General features: G+C 46.0%; 1 protein-coding gene across 5 annotated transcripts in view; it reads right to left on the bottom strand.

Moving 5' to 3' along the window:
• The window catches only part of NTRK3 (neurotrophic receptor tyrosine kinase 3), a 215,758-nt gene that overhangs the window by 131,998 nt on the left and 67,280 nt on the right, over window positions 1–16,480 (bottom strand). For 4 of the 5 annotated variants that reach the window (XM_074917204.1, XM_074917203.1, XM_074917207.1 and 1 more), the window contains exons 9-11: window positions 13,131–13,154; window positions 12,226–12,296; window positions 10,306–10,408 (exon numbers count right to left, since the gene is read on the bottom strand). In XM_074917204.1, coding sequence (XP_074773305.1) covers window positions 10,306–10,408; window positions 12,226–12,296; window positions 13,131–13,154 — 198 coding nt within the window. The remainder of the gene's footprint in view (window positions 1–10,305; window positions 10,409–12,225; window positions 12,297–13,130; window positions 13,155–16,480) is intronic. The other variant, XM_074917205.1, reaches the window with a different exon arrangement.

Raw genomic sequence — 16,480 nt, 5'->3', positions numbered from 1 at the left:
CTTATTTGCACAGACTGTGCACCTGCTGATTATGGGAAATTCTGGCTCTGTTTTCCTCTTCCCAAAGCAAGACTGAAGCTGGAGCTCAGTGGAAGCACCACAGCCTCTAGGCCATAGCCAGGACCATCCCTGGATACCACGAAAGGGTGTCAAGGGTCTCCTGAGCAAGAAGCGGGCAGACCCGGCCAGCAGCACCCACAGAGCCCCGCAGCCTGGGAGGAGAAGAGGCAGAAATCAGCCCATCAGGATGGGGACCCGCAGCTCCGATCCGCCTCTCTGCGCTGCATAGTGAGAAACGTGCCTCAGCCCAAGGACAGCAGTGGCTCTACCTGCCTCCCCGAGTGCCGGCTCCACTTAGCGTAATGATTATTCAGCCCTGTCAGCAGATATGAAACCAATGGACACAGCTCCACAGGCAAGTGCTTCGAAAGCCGCCGAGACGCCCCTGCTCACAGGTTTTCGTTATCCATCTGGAAAATTGCGGATGTCACAAGAGCTTTTAGAGCATCAAGATGAAATCATCTTGTCAGCAACAAAAGGGCCCGTTCTCCCCTGCCCCAGTGGCAGCAGCTGTCTCAGCACCGCAGGCTTCTGCGTGAGCGGCCGGTGTTGCTCAGGACTCCGGTGCCACCAGCACTGGGGAACCTCACCCGCACTCTGCCTGCCCCGGAGCTACCACGGCACTGGCATCTCAGCCCGTGCCACATGAATCTTACTGTGAAGGAAAACCACCGTGAAGGAAAAGAGTGTTTTTCCTCTCACACTAATTCACAGCCTTTTGTCTGACTCTTGACTGTGTTAGGCTGGGAAGAACTTGCTGTTTGCTGGGGAGGATAAAGCACACCCTGGGACAGAGAGAAGATGGAGATGCAGGCTCACCGGCACCAGCAACTCCTACAGCTGGTTCAGGTGGGATGAGAAGTAAGCCAAAGTTTTTAACCCAAAATTCAAAACTCATCCATTTTCTCTGCCATAATCGCATGGTTTTTCACTCTGCAGTTTTTGAAGCTGCTGCACCGCTTTGGCTTGGGTGGTCCAAAAGCACATTGCCAAAGGCCATGCTTCTCAATGGAACTCTGATCAAAAATGGCTTTTTTCTTTTCTGTAGGAAAAAACCGTCTCTGGTCACAAAGTGAGATCTTTCAGCAAGATCAGGGGACAATCAGCAGAGCCACAAAACTACCCCAACTCCAGGGTGTGTAGGATGCTGGGCTGTGGTATAAGGGTCCTGATGTGAAACAGTCCCTTCTAGAAGAGGCTGGGCTAAGGTGAAGTAAAACAATGAAGAAAAACTTTTCTGCAGCTAGCAGGTTCCAACAGATACAGGGAGCAAAGAGGCCGTGAGACACACAAGATGGTCATGAGCACCAGCTCCACGTTCTTCTCACACCACAAGCCTGAGAGCAGAGGGCAGATCCTGCAATATGGCCTGAGCAGGGAGTAGAGCACTGTGAAGGCTGATGACTGGGCTGGAGTGAGTTTTTGTGGGTGCACTGGACATCATTCCCAGTATGGTGCCCCTCAATGGTCCCTGATGTCGGCAGTGCCTCATACACAGAGCCCAAAGGGAGACATGGGGCCAGTTTATGTGGCCACAGGCAGTGAGATCTTCTGGGTCCCTTTCCTGAATGACGAGTTCAGGGTGACAGAGCATCCCATCCTCTGTCCTCCATCATCCAGGGCCACGGCACCACCTGAAGCCCACTCTCCCAGATAGAAATTGGATTATAACCCTGCCCCTCAGACACAAAATATGAGAATCCAAATGTGATTTATTCTTCCTGTGCACAAAATATTATCCAGCTGCCTTTGTGTACAGGCATTATCTTCTGGTCCATTGATTTTTAATAGCATAGTTATAGATTGAAATGAGATGCCTGAGCATCACATAGGGTTCTGCACTGCTCCCACCTTCATCAACAGACGCTAAACATTGGTGCTGATGACAAGAGTTTCTTGGGGCTGTCCAGGACACAGACAGGCTCATTGCACCACAAGAAATAGAAGCTGGAGATGGAACAAACCCATCAGATCATCAGATGCTCCAGTGCTCTCTACAATTTGCTTCCTCAGTGCTTTTGCCAGTCAAAGCCTGAACAGCCTGTGACAGATCCTATCCATTCCCTTATTCTGCTGCCTCCAAATTTCTAGGTATTCCTTCGAGCACATTCAGCCCAGATTCAAAACTAAGCAGCACCATTCTCTTTCTTCTCTCCATTTGCCTTCACAGTCCTGCCATTTACATTGCAGTCACCTGTCCCTTGATCAAGAGTGAAGCTCTCCTGCTCCAGGGTCTAAGGACAGTGTGTCAGATCTCAGCATCCCTGGTTAAACACCGCATAAACGAACGACAATCCTACAGCAAATCACGAGGAGAAAGAGGTGATGAACTCACCAGGGACATCCTCCCAGAGGACCATTTATCAGCATTAACAGTACCAAAATCCTTTTCAAAGAATAATTGGACAACTGCAGTACAGACAAACTACAATTAAAATATTAAAGCCCTTTGCTTCTTCCCACACTGCCCTGCACCTTATTAAAGCCACATCAAAGTTGACACTCAGCTGCCTGGTTGTTGGCTGCCTTCAGAGAAGCACGAGAGTGCACAGGATGCAAGGCTTGTGGAGATGACGTCTCTTCATCAGACCAGTTATATTAGTTTAAAAAAATAGCCTATCCTGCTGTTATGCTGTACCTATTCTGGACGTAAAAAGAATTATTCTGTCTCTGTGCTGTCATTCCAGCATCTTTCACTAAAGCAAAGCCACATGAAGACAGATGACAGATACCACCAGACCCAGCACCTAACACAGGTTGGAGCTATGGAGGCGAGAGGAGGGCAGGCAGGAGCATCACTGCCACGGAGAGGAGGCCCCTGAGGATTAGCAACTTCTGCACGGTCCTTGGGGGAGGCTGCTCAGGTGACTGAGCCTGGGTAACTTCACAGATCTGGAAAGGGTGCATGTAAGCAGTTGGATGAGGAATTGGGGTGACTCAGTTGCTCCTGAATGGCAAGTGGATGAAGGACATCTTCCCAACCCTGTGGTGCAAGGGAAGGAGCCATAGCTCATTCTTACGCTCTCCCTCCCACAAAGGCAGAAGCAAGCACAGTGCCACAAGCAGCAGGGTGCCCAGCACTGCCACTTGTTAAAGCTTTGCTGATGGAAAAACCAACAGTCTGAGCTTGGAACATGAACAGCTTTAAAAAAAAAAATATTAAAAAACCCCAAATTACAACATCTTTCCACCACCTCGGCTGGGAATTCACATCATGACAAATCACAGGTAAGATGAGGGTCACTTGTGCATCTTTTGATACTGCAAATGTGAGAGCTGCTTGTGAAAACCAGCAGTGAGACACTCGTGAATGCAGAACTGCCCCAGGCAAACACTGACCATGCCATGGGGCTCCTCTGGAGCGAGGGATACACCCCCCGGGTCCAGCACCCAGGTGGTGACCAGAGCAAACGCGTGTACCTGGGAGTGAGGGAGGTCACACCCAGGGAGGAAAAGCCTGCAGGAATGTGGTGTGAAGGAGCTTCGCGGGTCACCTGAAAACTACTGATTTGACCTTTTTTTTTTTTCAACTGCTTTTAGTAGGTGCCTAAAATAGACACCTTGGTTTTGTAAAAGCAGCTGAAATAGATAATGGCTGGTCAGCACACTTTACATTTCCTTTATAGATAACCTACTAATAGTTCTGGGAGTAGGAAAATGTTTTATTTCTAGATCTAAATAAATTCTGATCTTCTGCTAACGATTTCTCCTGTAGGGTCATTTGATGTATCTCTCCAGTCCCTCTGGCTGTATCTCTCCAGCCAAGGGTGGCTCCTTGCTCCTCCAGGCAGCAACAAGCAACACCACCACGCCACTTCTCAAAGCTTTCACTGGACTAACACCACCTGGGACCAAAGGACAAGGGGTGTGAGCATTAACTGCCAGTGGGAGAGCAGATCTGCCTTCGCAGAGAGTAGCGGCAGAAGCAGGCTCCTTGTCACAGCACCTCAGGGGAGAGGTGGGATCTCTTGAAGGTTTGCCAAGGAGCACAGGGCTGTGTAGCAGCTTTCCCTTGCTGCCACCTTAGCAGTTACGGACGGCATGGCTTAGCAGAGGGTGAGGCACCTATCAGTTCGAAGAGCTTTATGCTATATCACCTTGAAGGCACTAAATAAATAAATAAATAGCACAGCTTGCACTTCAGCAGAGTATAAACAGACATTTATAGAAAGAAGCCCCAGTGAAACCACATGCCCTTTCAATCCACTTCCCAGGCAAATAAAACCAAGTAATATCGCACGCAAGTATATCAAGGGGCTTTTCAAACAAACAGAAGGATACCAACAAGGAAAAGTCCCAACTTCCAACAGCCTCATGCAGTCACTCTGCTGTGCATTTCAGGGGTCTCAGCCCTTCAGCACCACTGGGTTCTGTGCATCGAACACCCAGGCTCAAAGAAAGCAACAGCAATCGATTTCCATTTCCAGTTCGTTAGTATGGCTCAACGTACATCACTGGGCCCCCATGGTTAGCCTGGCTTTTAATGTATGGCTGTTTCCCTCCTGTAGCCATGCCAGGCTGGCTGATATTACTTTCCTCTCTCTCCCTGCTCCCACTACATGGCAGGCTCCCAGGAGGATGAAATGAAAGGGCCCTGATCACAGATTTCTCCTGAACAACTAACCCTTAAGGTGTAGGCTCTCCAAGATGCAGAGTGTTTGTTCATGCCTATACAGCTGCAACAAATAATCAGGAGGAAAAAAAAAAAAAAAACAAACCACAACACAACCAGTGCATGATTATAGCCAGACTTGGCCAAGGCAACATGGGTGAGAATTAAGCCTCATATGAAAGGTAGGTCATGGCTCTTGCGTATTACTTTTTTCCCCCCTTTAAAGCTGCAGCAATAATTGCATGAAGGACAAAAGCCAAAACCAAAAAAAAATATACAAAAAAGGAGAGAAACAAAAAAACAAATCAACAAAATCAAAAAGCCAGGCACCCGAAATATCTTTGCAGGAGCTGGTCCTCTTGAATCAGCACCCTGGAATTGTTCTGCAATCGACTCAGCGGACAGTTACCATCTGTTTATGGAAAAAAATGTTAATAACCCCCAATCATAATCAAATAGGCAACCACTTTACTTTAAGCACCTATTAACTAATGCTAAATTACAATGGAACAGCTCTGCAAGTACTTCTGACATCCACATGCACATCAGCAGTGCCAGTACTTTGATCAGGGCTATTAGAACAAATACCCAAAGAACTGAGAGTGATGCGATTCCTCAAACATCACAGAAAGCGTGGGCAGTATTTATTTACTGTTCTGTCGTTTCTCCCCCACCTCCTTGTTGTTTCTGCCTATTCAGAAAAAAAAAAAGTATATGCATGTGTACAAATGTACACACCACCCACCACAGCAGACCCTGTGAAAGCCTGGTCCCCTGTGTTTTGTTTTTCTGTCCAAGGCTGAGCTTCCATATAGATTCTTCGATGCCCAGAAGGGCTCTAGGCATTTCCACCAGTAGGGCATCACCTGAGTTGTCATCCTCTATTTAGCACTTCTATTTCCTTGATGCCTGGAAAGGCATCTCTAAGTCCTTTCCCCCTCTCCTCTGGGTGGAACTGGCCAGCAGATTCAAAAGCTGCAGCAGAGAAAAGGAAAAACCAGGAAGGCAGAGCTGTACACACACACTTGCATCTGCGCAGAGAGGCTGTGCGATCACATGCCTTATTTCTTTAAGAAATCAGATTAAAAAGCAATCTACTCTTTGCCAACTGTAACCAAGTCTGAACCATTAGCTGGCACAGTCTCCACCCAAGGAAGAAAACCTCATTTGGAAAATGCAAGTAGTTTTTAATCTCAGAGCCTGTAGAATAGTTCATCTCAGCAAAACAAGTGCTCTTGTCTCTGAATTTTGTCTAACATCTTTTCTCCCCATATTTCAGCAAACTCAATTTGTTTTTTATTTTTTTAAAGTTGTGCAGCACCACGAATACATCACAGAAATACACACAAGCACACATCCATTATCCTTAGGCACTTGCAAATGTAACAGAAAACAAGCAAAAGGAGCATATATTTCAGTCCATCCACCTAAGCATTTACATGGCCTCCATCACTGTGACATCCAAACATTTTGTTAGTCCCACGGCTTTTCTGTAACATTATTGCTGTTTTATGAAATTTCATTTTTGTTAGTCCTGGGACTTGCCTGTGGCTTTTTTATTAGATTATGAAATTTCATTTCCTGCCATCTGCTGGAATTAAACTTTGATCAGAAGACGCAAGTTTGCAAGGCTTGTGGTGACAAGCCTGACCCCAGAAGGTGAGGTATAAACCCTCCACCTCCGGCGGGCAGTCAGGGAACGCAGGGCACCGAGCCCAGAGGTGGAGAAAGCAATGACTGAGCGCTGTGTGCTGGGCTCCTTACTCCCACGTGGTATATCCCACCCGTAAAACCCACTCCCCTGGGAGACAGCAGTAATTAGAAGGGCCCTTCCTCCCAATTTCTTGATCTGTAAGATCCTATTCTTCTTCCCACACTAATACAAGACTTGAAAAAGCATCTCAACTCCACCTCTGGATGCATCACCCTTTAGCAAGCAGTTGCAGCCCATGTCTGCAACTTCAATATGTCTCAGTTGTACATTCACTTTTCCCAGCGGTTTCCGCTCCACTGACTCCATGTTGCCCATGTAACACCACGTTTCACAAAAAAGCTCTTTGTTTGCCATTTTCCTGCCACCTCCACCACCCCAGCTCCCATCATCCCCCAGCGCCCCCCAGCTATGGGAGCCAAAGTCAACAGGCAGCCAGAAAGGGGATTTGACCTCCGCCATCCCATGTTCATGAATGCACTCTCCAGGGGGAGCAGGGAAAGGCGAGGGGGATGGCACAGAGCCAGCCTCCGTGAGCTCAGCCAAGGGATGCCAAGGAGCCAGGAGCACAGCACGACTCCCCTTCACAAGGAGCTTTTGTTGATGCCACTGCTCCGGCCCGTTGACGGAGTGCTTGGCAGCACAGGCTTTTCCACCCTTCGGCTGTTGGCTGTATCAGTAGCCAGGTCATAACCAGAGCAGTGGCTCTTCCAGGACTCAGGCAATGCTCCGAGGGTGTGCTACCAGCCAGAAGAGGACAAATGTTGACACACCATCTTCTCGTAGTCCTCCCCCAGTACATGTGCCCTGTCACACAGTGACTTTCATTTCAGCAAGGGCAGCTGGGATGTTGGACACTTGACAGCCTATTAGTCCACTTTTAAGACTGGTGGGCAACCCAGCAGGCCGGTCCAAGGAGACTTTCCAGCCCAACATGACATCCAACCTTGTCAGTCCAAGTTCACCTTTCTCTCTCTAGGATATAAACCATCTGCTTAATGCTAAGAGACACAGAAGGAAAAGGATGTGCTCAGAGAGACTCACGAGGTGCTTTGGGTAACGTGTCCAACACGAGCACACAATGTTCTGCATCTGTGACAAAAACAACAGGAAAAACCTGCTCCTGCAGGCCTGCCAAACTGGGATTTCAACAAGTGGCAACATATCAGCTGGCGATGAACAGCTCCTGATTCAGGGAATGATGCACTTTCCCAAAAAGAATTCAGGGTTTGGATTTTTTTTCTTAGTAAATGATAACATGCTGGGTGCCATACAGGATGGCTCCTGCCCAAGAATTAACCGATAATGAGGGACCCAGAGGAAAGTTCTGGCTAAAGGAGATTTGGAGGTGGTTGCCAGCTGCACTGTCCCGAACAGTGTTAAAATAAGGTAAAACCTGTATGTGAGGCCCTGGAAAGGCAGCTCAGGACCACTCAGAGTGATTTGATGACTTGGGCAAGGGCTTCACCCCATGAATAGGAAGTCTTCAGGGAGAAGGAAAGTAACAGCAGCCCATTAGTGGAGTGAAAGAGGAGACACCGGGGAAAGAGACATTCAGGATGCAGAAGACAAACACAAGCTTCAAGGTATCATTTCCAGATTGAAACCATCTGCAACAGCTCAGCTGAGACTGCAAAGCAACCTAAGGCTTTGGACCTGCTGAGCGACAAGGAAGGAGAGCTTAGAAACTGCGTTTTGGAAAGCATGGAGAGGACTGTTACATTTCTTGTGGGGGTGAGAAATAAATCAATTACAGCTGCCAGGGCAGACCATAGCCAGGGTACCACCAAATATTCCAGCCACTGCAAGTGAATGGAAGAGTTGTATTTGTGGTGTGGATGAAAAAGTGGTGAGGTTTGGTAGCAAGCCTGATGTAAAGGGAGATACAGGCCAAAGATGCAAAGCCATGCACGGCAGTTGACAATGGTGCTATAGCTAAACAAAAAGGCATAGGCAGAAGAGACACTGGGGAGAAAGAAGCAGGAGGCTCAGAGCAGGTAAGGCCATGTGCTAGGGAGACTATCCATGGGGCAGGAGGATCTGCAGCCTCCAACAAGGAGGAGAGCTTAGGCAGTATGAGTTGTATGCCCATGGCGGTGCCTATGACACTTGTGACTCATTAAAGAGCTATTTCTCTGGTTTTGAAGATGTATTTAATTTGTCGACTCCATCTCTCCAAACAACATCAATAAAACTTCTAGAAACTTTGCGGCATTGTGGTTTCATATCAGAATTGGAAAAAATACAGTATGATGAGAAGGAAAACTGGCTTTTCTGGCTAAACATTTTTGTCTCCCAAAAACTACACACACAAGGGCCCATCGCAGCACCCCTCCAGTTTCTGGGAATACAGAAAATCCACTAATACACTTATTCAAAGACCTCTGAATACATACACACATCTGTTCACCAAAACTGGTTACTCACTTAAGGTTCACTCCTCTTTCATTCTTCCACTACGATCAGAAGTTACTGTCCCTTTTTATATTTGTATCTCTAAGCTCCATCAGTGGCAAATACCCAAGCACTTCCAAAGTGTTCTGACAAATCCCTCCATAAGGCACGTAACATCATCCCAATTTTACAGATGGGGAAATTAAAGCAAGAGACAGAGGTTAAGACAGTTAATTGCCTACGGACACTGAGTCAGTAAAAGTGCTGGGAATTGATCCCAGGAACCATGTCTTCCATTCCTCTACTCCACCCACCAGTCAGTACACCCTACCAGATGGTTCTTATCATTGGACATATGGACTAAATATTGCTAAGTTGGTGTAGAAGATTTGCTATTTAATTAAATGTCCTGTCTTCTATCTCCATAGGATGGATAGGGGAAGCTCCAGCCAGAAACTCATCTGGACCCACTCAGGAAATGTCTTCATAAAGCAAATAAAGCCCTAGGCAAGCACAAGAAACGTTCCCAAACCTATCAACCTGCCCTGCAATGCATACCCCAGCAAGGCCAGGAAATACGCTGCCACTCAGGAGCCTCAGAAGCAGCTCATGTTTGTCATGGCCTGGCTTCAAACAGTGTATGCGTGAGCCACCAATTATGCTGGTAACTACTTTGCCATATGAAGGCTCTTCCTCCAGCCTTGATTGGGCACCACCAACGCTGCCCAACTGGATATACCATCAGTCACAAAAAGCACATGGCAGAGAGTCATCTACTTTCTTCTGGCATTAGCTGTATCACTAGTGTTGGTAGGACAGAGGGACCAGTTCTGCCTGGCAACCATCAGATGCCTTCTCGCTTTATAGTCACTACCAAGGCCACTTGAAATAGCTCCCTAAAGTGGTTATTCACGACACAGAGGAGGACACCTTCCAGCAGAGAAGTAGCAGGAAGACACCTTCCACGTTGCTGAAAGCCAGGTCAGCAATTGCTTTCCCAGCAGGGACCTTACAAACTTACAGCAGCATCTCAGTCCCCATGCACAGACAGACACAGAATGGGTGCACCTACCTCTCCAACAGAACCCAAACCAATTTCACATCCTTTTCCCCCTTCACACCCTATGCTCTGCACCCAGTGCAACCCAAGAGGAAATTCAAGTGTCATCAAGTCCACAAAAAAGATTTCAACCAAGAACATGCTCTCCTGAGTACAGCTCCCTCAGTGCATGGCTGGAGGAAGCAGGCTCAAAGCTCTTCTGGGCAACCTGTAGATGCAGTTATATACTGATAAGGAAAACACACATGTACTTCTGCCCAGCAGAAGCACATACAGGTGAAAACCACCAGCCAGTATATCTTCATTACTCTCTCAACAAGCAGAAGAGGGCTGGACAACATTCTCTTCAGAAGATTTGGACCAATACTGACAATGTAGGAATAAAGCCACAACACCTTTCCATGTGTGCTATAAGAGCCGGACAATCCTGGAAGGTGCCTCCTGCTAGAGGAAAGAAAGTGCACGTACCTTTCATCCCAAACTTGGACCGCCGGCCATACTTGTTGATCATAATAAAGAGGACGACCAAGAGGACACAAGCAAAAGCTGCCAGCCCAACTGCTATGGAAACCTGAAAGGAAAAAGCCTTAGAGTCAAGACAGAGGAATTTAGGAGTCTAGATTGGAAACACAGCACCTCCTTGCCCGGTTAACCTTTCCGTAGGCTCACACCATCTGCTGCAGCCCCATGGATATCTGCTAAAGCAAAGGGCTCTGGCACAGCCTGGAAGCATCACAGGCTGTTTGCAGGATGAGAAGGTCGGGTACCTCCCTATCAGCGATGCTGTTTGGCACCAGTTCTCCCCAGCCTCTCACTCCATATATCTGCAGGGAAGGAAGACTTCTGCTCCAATGCCTGGGCTCTCCCTTCGCTGTACCACATCATGAGCCTCCATTTCTGACATCACCACTGCGCCATGACCTCACAACACTAAAGCTACACTAACCTGAGCTGGGAACACAGCACCTTTGGAAGATTCTTTAGAAAGAGCAACTCTGCTTCCATCCAAACACCCCTCAGGACAAAGAATGAGGGAAAATAACACACCACAAAAAAAAACCAAAAAAACAAAAAAAGAAAAAACACACAAAAAAAAACCCAGAAGAAATTAAGTAGAACTGTTCTGTTTTGGTTTGGTTGTTTTTTGTTTTTTTTTCCAAAAAAACCAGTTGGTTTTCCTAAAGCCTCTAATGGTTCCCTGTTTATTGTAATTTTTAGTAGTAAACATTTATACTACAACAGTGTCCAAAGTCCTTCATTGGAACTGTACACTGATACAGTGGAACTACAAGCAGAGAAAAGAAAACCTCCTTGCCCTAAAGGGTTTACAATCCCAGGCTTATTTTAATATTTATGAATATTTATTCCTTCAAGTCTTTACTCGAGATACTTTTATTGCATTGATGTAAACAACAATTTCTTTGGCATTTGTCCAATTGTTCTCCTGTTCTGGGTCTTGCAATGCATTTAGACTTCACTTCCTTTTACAAAACTGTATTCTGCTATAATAGAAAATACCTCATTTAACCAAGAAAAAGTAATTTCATTTTGCAACCCTTTTCCCTGACCTTGATACATTAGCTACAATATTTTTAAATTTTTTATTTTACCACACTCTATTTTCATCCTCCAGCTTGTTTTCTGTGCTTTATATTTAATAAACAGTGCACATTATTACTCCAGTCTCACTGTTCAAAGCTTTCACTTCAGTTCTAGAAGACTTTCAGTTGGATGAGAACTGAAACCAAGGTGGATTAAGTTTTGTTCATTCTGTTAACACCTGGTGGGTTTCAAGATCTTAAATCTTTCACAGAATTAGAGCAATTGTGTAACATGATAATTTTTTTTTCCCAGTAATTACACACTTTTTTTTTTTCTTCTACCTAGATTCTGCAGAAGACAGACAATGGCAGATCTGATAAGCTGTAGGCTTTCTTTCCTTTTTCATTTTTGGCATGCCCTACAGAGCAGGAGAAAGGGCAAACTGGCATTGACAAAATTGAACCAATCTAAATCTGAGTCCCTCACAGGGCTAAACTTAACAGCTCAATAATAGTATGAAACACACAATTGTCTGTTTGTTTGTTCTCTGGGTGCTACTTTTTTAGAGTGAGGATTTCTGACCCTGCCAGGAGCAACTTCATAGGATGCCTTATTTTCAAAGGGCTCTCTGGTTTCACACTGCAGACCCAAGAGGATCAGATGGTTTGTGTCAGTATTTTACTTGCCTGACACAAGCGACAAAATCCTTTTGATTGTTGTCTTGAGTCATAAAAGAAGAGATTTTCCTTGCAAACATCTCAAAACAGCACAGGAATGTAAATACAGAGTCATCAACAACAAGAAATGCATGCAAACCAGTTCTGTAGAGAAGAGGACAGGACTCACCCCAAAAGTGTCCTCCTCCGGTTTGTGGGTCACAGTGATGGGTGGGGTGGGACTCACTTCATAATCACCGACTGAAACCAAAACACCAAAGATAGAAGATTCAGCGTGGCTCTCATGGGACTGCCAAGGCACCAGCACATCCCCAATGGCAATGTCTGACCTAACAAGATCCAGTTCACCCCTAACAGAGGATGCAACTTTCTATTTCAGAAGGCATCAGAGTCAACCATCCGAGTTTCCTGTGGACATCAGCAGAGAAAACACAGACAAGGACAACGCTGATGTCAAACCAAACTTACAAATGTGAAACATTTGGGTGCCTGGTGTCTTAGGGTGGGGTGGCCTCCACTGCTGAGCCATCTCCTAGAGTTCTCAGAAATCTAATAAGCTAAGTAGGGTTAAAACATAAGACTGACTCCAGCAGAAGTTGAGCCAAGGAAACAGTTACTGAGGTGTTTTTTGGAGGAGAAAACAAAACAAAAGAAAAAAAAGAAAGAATCTGCTGAGGAAACACTATAGAAGTTGAGTCCTTCTCATCCCAGCCCACACTAGAAAGCATGTTATAATTGGGCCATGACACACAACTCCTTTGGGGATTGGCCAGCCTGCATCTTGTTAAGACCCCTTCCACTACATCACAACCAAACATCATTTCCACTACAGGACCTTCTTCAGGATGTCATTGGAGGGAAATGTGCATCTCCTGGGCTCTAGAGATTATCCAGCTGATCAAAAGTTCCCCAGCCATCTTGTTCATGCATGAGGAAGCCAGGACCTTGTGCAATCTGCCAACTTGCTTTTGGCTTCCTGATTTTTTTCCTCCAGGAGCATGTCAGTCACAGAGGGGCAGGCAGAACCACAAAACCAAAACACCCACAGTATGCAAAGGGCAAGGAGACACTTACTTGAGACGAAGTTGTCTGTACTCTCTGTGGAAAGGACAAAGAGAGAAGCAACACCATTAGCAGTACAGTAAAAGGAGAGTGGTCTCATTCCCAGCCCACCTCAGACATACTCCACCACCCCGAAGAGCCCAGGAAACCAACTTTTCATATTTTGTCCCGTTGGGCAACTGTAACTGGAAATTGCAGCACGTGTGCTAGCAGGACATGCTGGAGATCAGGATGAAGAGCACAGGGATAACTGTGCAGGGCCCTTGGGCTGAAACAGGAGGGGAAGGATGCTACTCTAAGGCCAAAATGGAGAACAATTAGCAGCATGCTACCCAAACTTTTGAATGGTCGTTAAACAATCCTGCTTTCAAGCAGGCGAGCAAAGCTCGACAGACAAATGGAGCTCAGCAGGATGGAGGCAGAGGGGAGAGAAGTAGATTTTGCCTTTTGCATGGCAGTATTCACCCAAGGACAAAGTCCAACAAGGATGAGGACCACCTCCCACCAGGGAGGAGAGCAAAGCCTGGGGCAGGGGTTTAGAGGAGACCTCCTCTGACCTCCTCTTCATGAGCCACTCATAAAAGGTAATATCATCTGAACTGGACATGGAGGCTGTGGCTGTCCTAGAGCTGCCTCTTGCTTGAGACAGCCACACCAGTCCCTGCTGTCAGCCTCTTGACTGTGCCAGTCTATTCAGTAAATCTCCTTCAGCTCCAAAGGCGGCCAAGGCCCCAGACGATGAGGTCTAAAGCTCTCAGTGACACTCAGTTTACATAGCATGAGAATAACGTCAGCTTTCAATTCACTCGCCCATGTAAGAAATTGAGCCCGATATTAACTGGAGTTTACACAGCTTTGCTGGCAGAGGGCTCCTGGAAGGATGCTGAAACATTCACACTGAAGTATGGGTGAGGTTTGGAAGGGAAGCGTAAAACAACCCCCGGGTGACAAACACAGCTTTCCAAACCAGGGGAAAAAAACCTGAAAAAATATTTTTGTTTCAAGTCAAGCAGAAGAGTAACTTTCCTTGGCTTTTTCTAGCAAGAAGGGGTGGGGGGGTGGGGGAGGAAGAAATATTTCATTTGGAGACCTTTTTTTTTCCCCTATTAAAGCAGACATAGTCTAGTCATAAAACTCTTGCTGCTTCTACATTTCCCCCTTTCCATTTTTCTCTGCTGGACTAAGCAAATTCAACAGAAACCACAAAAAGTTTTTTCCCTCTAAACCCTACTTTTCAAAGTATAAAACATAGCCAAGAAATTTCAGCCAACTTGACATTCTCAAAGAACTGAACACTCATCACGGGGGAGGATAGTACATAGGTACATAAACCTTTGTAGATTAAATAAGGAGACGGTAGCCTATGGTAGAGATGCCAGTGAAAACCTGCAATGAAATTTTTATCAAGATATGACACAAATCCGTCCTGGGAGACACTTCCCTGGCTCCTAGAGCCACAACATCACAGAGAAGCAGAATATGACACAGGACATATCTCCCAGTTCCCACCCAGCTTCTAACACCACTTTTCTCCTCTCAACCTGGGAAGCAGAGTCTGACACTACCAACAAGAAGTTGCAGATCGGGGTTTCTAAAAAAAACAACTAATCAAATCACCATCACAGGTCCTTTTCTATGCTGGTAGGAAATTTTCCAGGCACTACTCTTCCATTAATTAATTAAAACTAATAATCTTATCCTGGGTAGTGACAGCAAAACCCTTGCACATGTGAATAGCTATAGGCAATAAGCTTGTCGAGTGAAGCACACTGGGGAACCTTCAGTTTGTGGCATTTTCTGAAAGAATCTATCTTCAAATTATTGGGAAATTATAAAAGTCAGCTGCACTGAGTGTTAATGTCAGCTGTGGCAGTGGACGGAGCGCCGAACTTCAAGGAAGGTAAATTACATCCTGCATTGGGCTGACAGGGTCTGCCAGGGTGAGGAACAGCTTGGGACTTTGGATCAGGAGAAATAAAAGAAATGGGTCAATTCCTGCTGAGAGATGATTCAGGCTCAGTAAGGACTCCACACCAACAACACACACAAGGCGTGGGTGAAGACGCACTCACAAGGGCAATATTTTACATATATTTTTCACAATCCCATTCTCCCTGAGCGCCTGACACAGGAGGTTCTTCCAAACATCGATGTGCGTTCCCACATTACAGCTCAGATCCATTTCCAAAATCAGTCCTCCAGAACAGCAGATCTGCCCCCTTTTCTGGAGGTCCAGCACCTACTTCAGAGCTGTCCCTATTTCACAGATGGGGAAATTGAGTCACAAAGATGGGACCTGACAGAGCTGAGACTGCAAACCCGTGCACCTCTCCTCACCCACCTACATTTGATAAGCTGCTCTTCTGCCCTGACAGAAGGAAACATAAATAGGTCAGATAGTCAAACAGGGCATCATCCTTGAAGACAGAATACAAATTTTCCACTCCCATCCATATCAGCTCATTTGTTCAATTGTCAGATCTTCAAGGCAGAGATTTGGGTTTGCATTTACGATATTTGACCTGCGGGAAAACTCTGTGTACATATATGGTGTGATATAAATAATAAATGAGAGTACCGTTGGAATTTTTCTATATTTAGCAAACGCCCTATTTTGCTGGATTTTCTTGGGCTGCAGGGGCCAATTTAGAGCTGCCACTTTCTCATGGCATCATTCCTGAAGGCAGCAGAATGCACAGAACTTAACTCTATGATGGCCAGCGTGGTGTTGCAAAGCCAGAGAGCAGACCAAGACCCTCCATGCTCCTGTAGAGCAGACAGGTCACCACAAAAGTCTCTAATGCACTCCCCAGACCGGGATCTTCACATCCTCAAATGCTTTTTATTGCAGATAAGCCCTGAATCTCTAAGGGGTACAACAGCAAACTCTGAACAATCCCAGCAATCTGATGCAAAGCGACTAATTGAGCTGTTGCATCTTTTGTAGACCTGCCATTCTGGAATTGCACAGGTCATAGTCAGAAAGAAAACAATCCTGACACTGCTGCATCCAGCCTTAATCATTTCACAAATGCAAGCTAGAAGAAAAAAAGAAGGAAAAGCTGCATCACTTCGAAGGGCTTTCCTTTCTTTAGCTTATAACTGGCAATCCCATTGAAGAATACTTTCTCTCAGATCAGTTGGACAACCTCTTTGGGGCACCCCAAAGGAAATCCAAAATAATTAATCAAACTTACATCCTATTCCCACTGAAATCCCTAAAGATCTTAAACCCCCCCCCCAGCACTGTAGAATATGTTACACAACAGAAATATCTAAACCAATTAGAGTATCTCTCTGCATTAAAGAGTTGTTATGACACCAAAACACACTTGAGTAGGAGAATCAGACTGGTCAGAAGA

Source organism: Athene noctua, chromosome 13 (assembly GCF_965140245.1).
Source record: "Athene noctua chromosome 13, bAthNoc1.hap1.1, whole genome shotgun sequence".
Taxonomy (NCBI): Eukaryota; Metazoa; Chordata; class Aves; order Strigiformes; family Strigidae; genus Athene; species Athene noctua.
Note: the sequence above shows the minus strand (reverse complement) of the source record. Positions and strands in the feature narration are given on the sequence as shown.